Here is an 11,352-nt window from a genome sequence, read left to right as displayed (position 1 = left end):
GAGCTGCGCCCTTGGTTGGTAGGTTAAATGGCACCACCCGGGGCAGACGCCAGCACACCTCCGCTCAGCAGGGGCAGAGCGGCCGCTCTCAGGACCCCAGCTTTTTGGCACCCGGGACTTCACGCACCGGCCTGTTTTCCATTTCCTTGCTAGAGCAGGTGGAAACGACAAACCTCGTAGGCAGCGCGACACCCTAATTACAGTTGCTCCTCGTAAAATGTGCCTGTGCAAGGGAGCAGCCGTGCGCGGTGCTGCTGGAGCAGACAGCCCTCCAAGCAGGCAAGCCAAGGGACCGAGTCGGCTCCCAGGAAAGCATGGGCGAAGCCTGCCCGCGACTCCGGGACGGTGGAGGCAGAGCCTACCGCCTTAGGCTGCACAGCGTTCGTTCCCATGGGTACTGCTTTCAGGCATGACACCCAAAGTTTAAATGCGTGTTTTCCACAGAAGGCCAAAACCTTTTTTCCCATTCTTTGAAAAAATGACTGCTACACAACAACTTTGGTTCAAAGGTTTGAGATTTAATTAGAAGTTTTCAAAATGTTTATGGTACCTGATCAGTTGAAAATACTCTGTAAGACTGTTGGCAATAAAAGACTTTTGGAAAGCATCTTGTGTGAAAGCTTTTTTTTCCTCCTTAGGTCATTTGATTTGCCTTTCTTTTGTAATCCAGAACCAAAATAAATATTCCAATTAATGAAATAATATGAATGAGATGTTACGTCTCCTTTGTAGCTTTTGCTCCATGTAAAACCAATTGGGAAAGGGAGACCTGATTCCGTTTCTTGTATGCTCAAATCAGCCTAGATGATAAAAAGCTTGGATTCTGGGATGTATTTTAAGGAACTTTCAGTATCTTAGGGTGAAAGAAGCTATCCTCCATCTTTTTCCAGCTTCAAGGATAGGACATCTTCCTGGTTGTTTATGGCCTACTGCTGTTAAGCCCTTCACTTGCCCTACTTGAAAATTTTGCTCTGAAATCTTCCAGAATCTGTGCTTTACCTAATATGTCCCAGTGGGATGTACCCACTGAAGACTGTATCCACAGTAGTTTTTCTTCTCTTCAGTCATAAGTACTTTGCAAATTATATTATCAGTGTTACATGTGAACCCATGAATCTTAGGAGCCTGCTTCAAGTACAGCAGGGTAGTGAACTAACAAAATATCCCCATAGCTCCAAAACAAAGAGAAGGAAATCAGAGTAGAGTGAAAGGTTTTTGTAGTGACATGCAATCACATGGCCTCCAACAGTGGAGTTGCTTGCATTACTTGTACCTTGCATCAACTCTGACAATAGCTAAGGCTAGATCCAGATGTTAAAACTCACTTCTATGTGCATATTCTTCGACTTTGGCTATTAAAAATACTCATTTTTTTTCACCTAAACAGAGAGAATCACGTAACATCCTTGACATGAGAGTTGGTGTGGGGTCAGCCACAATGTTTTCTCAAACCATTGTGTTGCGAAGGCCTTTCTGCTCTACAGTAGCAAGGAATGCTGCCACGTGCCACCACTTTGTGAACTAACATTTAGGAGCACACAAATATTTTAGCTGGCAGTTTTCAAAGACACAACTTCAGCGGAGAACTTCCACACTGAAAATACAGCCAAGTAGCACTGTAAGATCTAAAAACCTAAGCAAGCCATGGCAATGCAATGTCACCAGTTCTATTTCTCACAAAGCTACAGAGCTGCTGACCCAGCCTGTATCTGCAGTTCATACAGTTACATCATGCTTAGCTTAATTTAGCTTTTTCTCTAAGTGCACTGCTTTTCAACATTTTTGGTAGAAATTACTTCACACTAACTACACTCTTTCACAGTTATTTCATTCAAATACAGTTTTTCTTTGTTCTTACACTTTCCTAACACCATAAAACATTTACAAGCAGACTGTTAACTTGTAAAAGACAATCATGATGCAAATGTCTACATTTTAAAGGCTTCTGCTACACACATTACACAACTTATACACTGTACACACTTGAGAAGAGTCTAATGCTGCTGCTTTAAATGATTAAGACCAGAGTAAAGCTAAGGATGAGCTCTTTCAGGCTGCGTATTAAAAAAGCCTCAACTACTACTGATTGTGCATAAGGCAAGGTGTGATTTGAGACATTAAACACAAATTTTTGAAAGAACCCAATAAAGTTAGATGCTTACATTCTTACTAAAAGGCAATAGGAACTAGAATCAATATTTCCCATCAGCCTCCACTGAAGCCTCCAGCCATAAAGTACTATTGACGGAAGTACCACGGGCCACTTCCATGCTGACTGGAACTATTGATGGAAGGACCACGGGCCACTTCCATGCGGACTGCAACTATTGATGGAAGTACCACGGGCCACTTCCATCCAGACTGGAACTATTGATGGAAGTACCACGGGCCACTTCCATGCGGACTGAACTATTGATGGAAGTACCACAGGCCACTTCCATGCAGACTGCAACTATTGATGGAATTACCACAGGCCACTTCCATCCAGACTGGAACTATTGATGGAAGTACCACGGGCCACTTCCACGCGGACTGAACTATTGATGGAAGTACCACGGGCCACTTCCATGCACACTTGAAATCAGATGTTTATAAAGTCTTAACTGCTCTAGGTCTCAAGGAATCCCTTTGATGCTGAACACCATCCTGTACTGAGGCTGGTAAGGCAGTAATGAACCGTGAAGTTGTTTTCATACAGGTTTCTCTGGAACAGCCTCTCAAAAAAGTAAGTCTGGGGCTCCAGGTCTTCCAAACTAAACAGGCTTTCATTCCAGATCCAAGGCAGGGTCAGGAATAAATGGAGATATGCCCTTCAGCATGATCCTGTTGTACTGCATCTTCCCTCTTGTATCTGCAAAAGTGCCTGGAGATGGTGGGAGTGTAGGGTCCTGTTGCCAGAAAATGGGATCTTGTCCCACTGGGTGAACTTCTTCCCAGGGAGAATTTCTAACACAATCCCATGCTGTGGTAGTGCCTAGAGAGAAAAGAAGGAACTCCACAGGGACCCGTTGTGGTTCATCGCTTTCTGAAATGATATATCTCTGTTTTAGAACTGAAGAATCTCAGCTTAAGTAGTGCATTCACAATGTACACAGGTTTACCTAAGTTTGACGTACATTTTTAAATACATTGGAAATAGTAAGTAAAAATATATGCATTGAAACAGTACATACACTTGATACACATGTATTGTTGGGTCACATTTTAACTACTTTAAACAGTGAACACATATAGTCTCTCTCAATGGTTATTTTACTACTCCTTGTTTAAAATAAGTTGTGAAATGCCACAGTGACAACTGTCATGTTGTCTTTCACTACACATTAGAAGTTTGAGTAACAGCAGAAAAAATAAAAATACTGCATTGATACGTCATGTTGAAGTTCCTGTCAGTTAAAAGCTACTACTTCATATATTTTCAAATATCCCCATTGAAACACATCTATTTGTATAATTTGTCACCTTACACTGTACACTGCAATACAATGTTTAGCATATTGTAAACTTTTACCAAACAACAACTTTGTAATAAGGAATTGTACAAATATACAGCTATTTATACCACATACATATAAGGCCATTAACATAACAGCAAGATACATATAGAGAACTATAATCACCAACATATGTAATGAGCTTTTCTCCCAGTTGGCAGTAATTGCGCTCATTTTCTGTTCATCAGCAGTATTTAGTGAATGCTGAAGTTTCTAACAGGTTTTATTGATGTCTTGCTAGATCAGGCAGTGCCAAATGAAGCCGCATCATGCAATGCCATCGTGGTGCACAATGTCACTAGATGTGCATGGACTCTGTCCTGGTTGTTGGGTAGCATGAATGTTTTTTTATGAATCAGGTGCGTTATTGAATGAACACTCAAAGCAAATGATTGTTGATAAATAAGTCCTCAAAGTTAAATAAGTGGTTAGTGTTTTGCCCTTTGACTTAAGTGCATGAATACTTAAACCACACTTGTAGTTTAAATCTAAAAGCCACAGAAAGGTACTTGTCTCGAGGAGTCCTTTACTTACAGAATTTTCCGTTGTGAAATGGAGATTCATTTCTCTCAGCAATACACGAGGCCACATTCATTGGTGGGAAATCTTCCTTTGGCTTCTGGGTGTTGCTGCTGCTGGATTTACTTCGACTGTGATCTGGTGTGGCCTGAATAGGCAAAGATCTGGCCACCCTGGATTTCATCAGGCAGCCACAAACAAGGCGAAAGAAAGCCCTACGCATTTCCTTACTGGCCAGAGTGTAGATGATGGGGTTCATTGCAGAATTGATGACTGCCAGAGCAATAAACCAGTTGGCTTTGTACAAGATAGAACACTCCTTGACTCTGCAGGCCACATCAATGAGGAACAGGATGAACAGAGGAGACCAACAGGCAATGAAGACACTAACAACGATCACGACGGTCCTAAGGAGTGCCATGGACCGCTCCGAGTTATTGTGATTAGTGACATTACGACTGCTGGACTTCACCAGGATGTAGATACGGGCATAGAGGATGACAATGGCAACCAAAATGGCTATGAAGATACTAACACAGAACACAACATACTTCTTGGAGTACAGAGGCAAAATTGTTGAGCAATCTGGTAAGTTGTTTATACAGTTCCAGCCAAGGATGGGTAAGGCACCCAAGGAAATTGAAATAAGCCAGCATGTACCAATGAGAAGGAACACTCTGTACTTTTTATTTGCATCATAAGGCCTCATTTTAATCATGGTCAGATGCCGCTCAATAGCTATTGCTAGTAAGCTGAAAGTAGAGGCTCCCAGGGCAACAAACATGCTGCCTTCCCTAATGAACCAGATTGTGGAGGACAAGCTCAGAGTTTTCTTCCCAGACATAAGAATGTTTACTTTGTAAACAATCCCAGCTAAAAGATCACAGAGAGCTAGATTGCCAATAAAAAAGTACATGCGGTTGTGAAATTTATTGTTTTTCCATATGGCAATCAACACCATCAAGTTTTCCAAGACTATGAAACTACATATGATAAGAAATGCTATAGTGGGCAGGTCTATGTTATCAGTTGCCTTTTCCCTTAAAATAAGCTTTCCTGTGTAATTATAATGCAATACGATCAGGGAGTCCATCTCTTCATTTCCTTGAGGGCTGACAGGTGGCATGGTAATTGCTGCCATTGTTTGCTCACCGATTCTGGACTTTTCTTCTTTACTATCACGAGAATCTAGTTCCAATAATTTTCCACAAGAGGGAGATCAAGCCACGTTTCTCCAAGCACTCCTCTGGGCAGGTGGTGTGTATCCCCAGCTCCAGCAAGCCTCGCATATTAATTTGGGAGAGTAGCTTGCAAACCAGGCTCTGAAAATAAAATCAACAAATGCAACATAAATCTCCCTGTCTTCTCATGTCACCCTTGGCCCACGCGGGTGCTCAAGCTGCAACATAAACCCAGGAGCTGAGGGCAACGCTGACTACAATGGGGCACCAAGGTCTAGCATGGCTGCACGCTTATCGAGGTAGCTGTGGGTAAGCCGTCGGTCATGCTCTGCACACATGCATCTCTGCTGGAGAAATACAAGGGCAATGTGGAGAACTGCGCATAGGTGTTTCCCCCTACAAAATTTCCATGCTGAAAAAAATGCAGGGGAGCAGTGAGAGGACTAGAAAACAGTCCCAGCAAGCCCCAGTGTACACAGCAACCAGCTCACTCCTCAAAAAGATCTACGTATATGTGGCGCTACCGAACCACCACCCAACCATCACTGCCTGAGTAGCAGCAGGGCAAACTCACTGCTTTCAAAGCTTGTCCCTGTTCCCCCTGCAGACCTAAGGTAGCAAAGACCTTGAGAAAGTTGGTGTCAAGTCTTGATGCCAGTGCCTAAAATAACTTCCCACCCTTGATGGTACAAAATTATGCTATTTACAGTTAAGGAGATGCTCTGAAAGCCAGTTGTCATAAAATCAATCCTACTTCCCATTCAAATTAGTTGGATTTCTGCTACCCTTTCTTAAATAAACAGCAAGTCATATTTTTGTAAGTATTGCTTTTCTTTATGGTTCACTTTACTTTTTTTTTCCTTTGCATATGTATACAAGACATACATTTAATGTTGCTGGGTTTTTTTTAAATAAAAAATAGCTATACCAACTTTAATTGTCCTTCTCAATATACTTCTGTTTTTCTTTAAGTTACAACTTAGATTAACTGGAACATTTTCCCATGGACTTTGATAGGTTGCATTTGCACAGCAGATCCTACTAGCTGTCTTTTTTCCATTGCCATATATAAATATTGGAAGAGATCTGCACAGCTTTGTAAAAACATCAGAAGATGTCAGAAGCACTTACTGTTTTACCAGAAATATTATAGTTTAGTTGCTGCATGCTCCAATGAGAATCATTGCTCATGACCCAAACGTATGTACTGAGGATGAGCAGATAGCTAATTTTTCAGCTTGGTAACCCAACCAGAATGGGGACGAGGAGAGAACTGATTCCATCTGAACCAAGTGTGTAAAGATTTAAACTTTTTCTGGGAAAGGTAAGAAAATAAAAAGTTGTACTGGATGGGAGGACACTTCCCACTCACCCAAAATTAAATAGCTTAGTTTATGGAACTCTTTAAGTGCTAGAGCTCCTGACCTTACCATTTATTTACTCAAGGGCCACAAGCATTTCCCAAACACATGAAAGACACTTTCAAAGGATGGGTATCGAGGGAAGGGGGAATGGAACTAGATGATCTTTAAGGTCCCTTCCAACTCAAACCATTCTATGATTCTATGATTCTATATACAGGTTTCTCAAGATCACAAAAACATGTGAGCCACTGCTGTTCCAGCACTTGGTTTTGGGCTCTTGAAAAGTGGGAGACACATTTTCAAGTGCCTTCTGGAAGAGGGGAGGAGCAAACCGCATCGCAGATGAATGTAAAGGGATTTAAAGGACGACCCACACCTTATTCCCCCCCCGCCGCCTTTTCCTGGATTCCCTCCTTCAGAAAAGGAGTAATCTGACAAAAGCCTACAGTGAATTGACTTGAATTCTTTAGTACATTTGAGATGTTTTAGAATTATTTTCTGAGAAAATAATTTACTATTTACTTCTTCTTCTTCTTCTTCTTCTTATTGTTATTATTGTTATTATTTCCCCATTCTAGTTCTTAGGTCCAAACTGCTTTGGTGGAGACCCACTGGGAGAGACATATTATCCAAGAGACACAGTTACTGCTTGGTGTCCTCGGTCTTTCTGTCTTTCTTACACTAAAGATGACAGCAACCACCTCATTCATTTCCCAGGGGTGGAACTGGTCCCTTGAGTTGTTGACCTCTTTAACAGTTAAGGTCTTCAACAGAACAACTTCACCACAGCTAAGGTTCAGTCTAATTGAAATTCAGTTGCCATCTGCACACTGTTATCACATAAACTATCACAGTCTTTCATTGTATTGGCTTATAACAAAATGCCACTGTGTCCATATGAATTGCAAGTGCTTTCCACTGTAAAATAAACAATTACATTTGACTAGAAAAGTACTTGTTAACGATGGCTAAACTAGCAATACTCACCAGACTGGCCGATGGCTGCCTGAGAGAATCATATTCATATCATTTAAGAGCACCACATGCAACAAAATAAATGTCTCTATAAGTCTTTTCCAAGCAGAGTTATCATACTGGTCTGTCGAAGGACAGATACATTTCTTTCTGTGAAGAAAATTATATGCCAGACTCAGGACTTTATCAGCCACAACTCAGCACCTGTAAACTATCATGACTGTACTAAAGGTAATGGTGCTATTCCAGTTCCCCTGGCTGAAGGCATGGACAATGCACTCAATCAGCAGAAATCACACAGGGTCTCTTCCATTGTTTGTAATTACTTCTTCCCTTAAAAATTATTACAGCAAACTTAGTATCACAAAAGTAAATCTTTGCCTCTGACAGGCTAGTGGCAAGGCAATGGAGGCTGTAACATTACTGCTTGTCAGGACTCTCAGGGAATGAATATCACTCACAAGTTACTTCAAAGTTAATATAAATAATAATGTAATAAATTAAAATTTATTCTCTTCTGGTAGCAACATTTCCAGGTAATATCTCTCAGCCATACTACTTCTTTGTTTCCCCCCTGCTTTGTAGTCAGTAACTCAGAAAGCACATTCATTTTTTAACAGTTAGAAAAATTAAAGTTGGTGATATATTATAACAAGACAGCAGCAGCCAGGTCCAGGATATCTGTGTCAATGCTTCCTGACAGCTCTACAACTTACTCCTCAAAACACCTTTGTCCCAGTCATATACAGAGGACTAGCCACTAGCTGCAAAGTATGGACCTCAGCTCAAAACATTAAAAAAAAGACCTGAAGAGCCTGTCTGTGGCATGTTGTGTATTGAGCATTGCCTTGGTTACATACCTCAAAATGCCGAGCTCTTGATACCACCGGAAATCAGTTTTATTCCCTCTAAAGCAAACCGGAAGATCCCTATCACGGCACCACCAGGTACCACTAGAAAGATAAACTTATTGGCAGTGCAGGGGCAATCTGGATATACTTCCTCACGGATGTGATGGCCAAAACAGCGTTTGCTAAATTACTCAAATAAAGGCTGCGGTACAATGTCAAGAACCACAGTCACGTGGAAGACAGTTCACTTGCCTCCTTCAGCTATCTGGCTGACCTTTGTCCTCCCTGCTCCAAGGATGCAGGGAGCAGTTGGGGTCAGCAGCAAGCACCATGACTTCCCCCTCCTGGGCAACCTCCCTGCCCACTGCCATGCTTTGGGGTTCCCACAGCGGTTAGTGTGATCCCCTGCTGAGGTCAAGGATCTAGTAGGGTCGAGCACCCTTCCAGGTTGGAGCAGGGGTTCTCTACCACGGCTTACATCCCTAGGGTCTACCAGGGTCTGTATGGTCCCTGTGCCACATGTGCCATGGAAAGGGCAATGTTGTGCAGTAGGCCACAACCCCTCGATCTGCCCTATGGCAAGGCACACCTCCACTGCCCTCTCCAGCCCCACCACACAGTGGTACAGGCAGAGACTTGGGGCTGTACCTCCAACCAGCTCCTCACAGATAACACCCTGGCTAAGGCAGCTGGAGTCAACCTGCAATGTTTTCTGTGGGAATGTGTAATTCCCAGTGCCAGGAGGCAACGAGGAACTTGTGATAATGGGCATGCCAAAGCCCTTCAGCAACCATCCCCAGTACACCTCTGCTCTCTGTTCCCAGCAGGTGCTCTGGTAAGAGTCCCACAGGGAGCTGAGGGCTTTTACCGTCTCATGAGTCACTGGGTACTTTACAGCTGGAGGATTAAGAAATTTGTATTTTCAAAACAGTGAGCCAAACTGCTCTCAATTTTCATGATATTCTGAAACCAAAGCAACAAGTGAGAATAAAGCACAAGTGAGAACAGGACTTAACTTTCCGCTATGTACTTTTGCCTACACAAGAACATAAAATGCTATTCGTTCAGTGCACTTACTGTAATTCAGCTGGAATCATATTTCCTTGCCTTCCAGATATCCACAAACAGACTTGACCAAAGAGACCAGACATCCCCTCACCAGCACCACACACGTTGCTGTTCTCCCTTCTCTTCCACACGCAGCCATACGCTTTGGCCACCAATGACAATTTTCAAAATGGCAAAGGGAAAGACAAGACTGCGTATCTGAAGCCAAACTTTTGTGTATTTTATTTATTTGTAAAGACTTTCCTGATGAAAAGTAAACGTGTAATTTATCAGGCACGCCCTGACAGTGTTAAATTTAAGAGCAGAAAAGGCTTTTGAGAACAGCAGCACATTTCAATACACATTTCCACTCTGAAATTAAGCTGTGCTAGATGCAACTGAAGTTTAGACAACAAACATCTGCTGCAGAACAATGTCTTGGACAACTCAAATAAACTTTCAAAAGATTTTTTTTTTTTAAGTGAATGTGCTGGCAGCTTGCAGCCTCAGAAAAGCCTTTAATAAATGGTTATTTTTCTTGGCTTCCTGGATTTTAGACATCAGTTTGTGTTTTGTAATTCCGAGTAGCCCACATGGGTCTCTCACGCAGGAGCTCCCGGGTGCTTTAACTCCTGCACGTTACAGGAAGGCACATCTACTTCTTCCCCCTCACCGGCTCCCAGCGCTCCCGACCCGTAACTGCAGTGCTCCCTTCGCAAATTCGCCCTGCTGCCGCGACCTGAACTTTCGGGGGCGTCAAACGTCTCGCCTAAGGTACCTCAGGACAGCCCCGACGTGTCCGCGGCGCGGCCGTCCCGCACGGGAAACCAGACTCCACTCACAGGCTCGGGCTTTCCCCTCGACCCGCCGCCGCTCCGCGCCGGCCGCGGCGCCTCTACGCGGCGCCCCGAAGGCACCGCCTGCACGGCGGCTCTCCCGCTCCCACCACACCGGCACGGCAGGCGCAGCGGCGCCGCTGCCCCCGCCCGGCCGCCCGGGGACACCTCGCCCGTCGCTCGCCGAAGGGCGGACGGCCCCGACGGGCGGGCCGCGGGGAGGCGCGGCACCGGCGGGGCGCGGCACCGGCGGGGCGCAGCCCGCCGCCCAGGGAGCGGGGAGAGAGGGGGCACGGGGGCAGGCGGGGTTACGGGCAGGGCCGTCCCGGAGGCAAGGCCAAGTACCTGCTGCGTCCCCGCCGCGTCCTCCCGGCGCTCCGCGGCCGCCGCGTCCGACCTCGCCGGCTGCACGGCGCCGCTCGGCCCCCGGGGCTGCGCTGGGCCGGGCCGGGCCGGGCCGGGCGGCGCTGGGATCGCCCCGGCCCTGCCCCGCCGCCGCCGCCGCTCCCCGCGGCTCCGTGCTCCCCGCCGCCGCTGCCCGAGGCCGCCCCGCCCGGGCACCCCCGCCCGACCTCCCCTCCGGGCTCTTCTCTGCCCCCCACCCCCGCCCCACGGCCGTCCCCCCGGCTCCTGCCTCCAGCACGCTGCTCCCACGCCGCCGTCGTCTCCGGACGGGCTTCGCTCCCTACTCCGGCGGTCCTTGCCGGCCCCCCGGCCCGCCCCGCTTCAGCCCGCCCCTTCGCCCCTCGCCACCCACCCACGCGAGCCCCGCGCCGGAGGGAGCAGCCCTGCGGGGCTGGCTCTCTGCCGGCAGGGCAGGGCCGCCGGTGAAGCCCCCGGCGCGATGGGCAGCCGGGGTGCGATGTGAGACGGCTGAGCCCGCGCCCGAGTATTTGTAATGTCCGCGGAGCGCGGGGGGGAGGGAGGAAATTCTGGGTCGTCCTCGCTCGGCTCGGGCTATTAGGCGTACTTGGGCGAGGTCCACCGCTCCTGCATCTGCCCCTCTATTGTACTGTGTCTAATAATGGGATCTTCAGGAAGCTTGACACGGGTGACACAGGGTGAAGCATTCAGAAACTCCGAGT

General features: G+C 46.1%; 1 protein-coding gene across 4 annotated transcripts; it reads right to left on the bottom strand.

The window, feature by feature from the left end:
- Positions 1-505: 505 nt before the first annotated feature.
- S1PR3 (sphingosine-1-phosphate receptor 3) lies at positions 506-11,110 on the bottom strand. Of its 4 annotated transcripts, XM_075020145.1 has the most exons (3): positions 9,462-10,281; positions 7,546-7,683; positions 506-5,335 (listed from the first exon to the last, which is right to left on the bottom strand). In XM_075020145.1, exon 3 carries the CDS (start codon positions 5,152-5,154, stop codon positions 4,021-4,023), a length of 1,134 nt encoding a protein of 377 aa, XP_074876246.1. In that variant the 5' UTR covers positions 5,155-5,335; positions 7,546-7,683; positions 9,462-10,281; the 3' UTR covers positions 506-4,020. The 4 variants fall into 4 exon arrangements, with proteins under 4 accessions (XP_074876246.1, XP_074876244.1, XP_074876247.1 ...); XM_075020143.1 differs by lacking the exons at positions 7,546-7,683; positions 9,462-10,281 and adding an exon at positions 10,902-11,110; XM_075020146.1 differs by lacking the exons at positions 7,546-7,683; positions 9,462-10,281 and adding an exon at positions 10,613-10,830.
- Positions 11,111-11,352: the final 242 nt, after the last annotated feature.

This window comes from Buteo buteo, chromosome Z, assembly GCF_964188355.1.
Source record: "Buteo buteo chromosome Z, bButBut1.hap1.1, whole genome shotgun sequence".
Lineage (NCBI taxonomy): Eukaryota > Metazoa > Chordata > Aves > Accipitriformes > Accipitridae > Buteo > Buteo buteo.
Note: the sequence above shows the minus strand (reverse complement) of the source record. Positions and strands in the feature narration are given on the sequence as shown.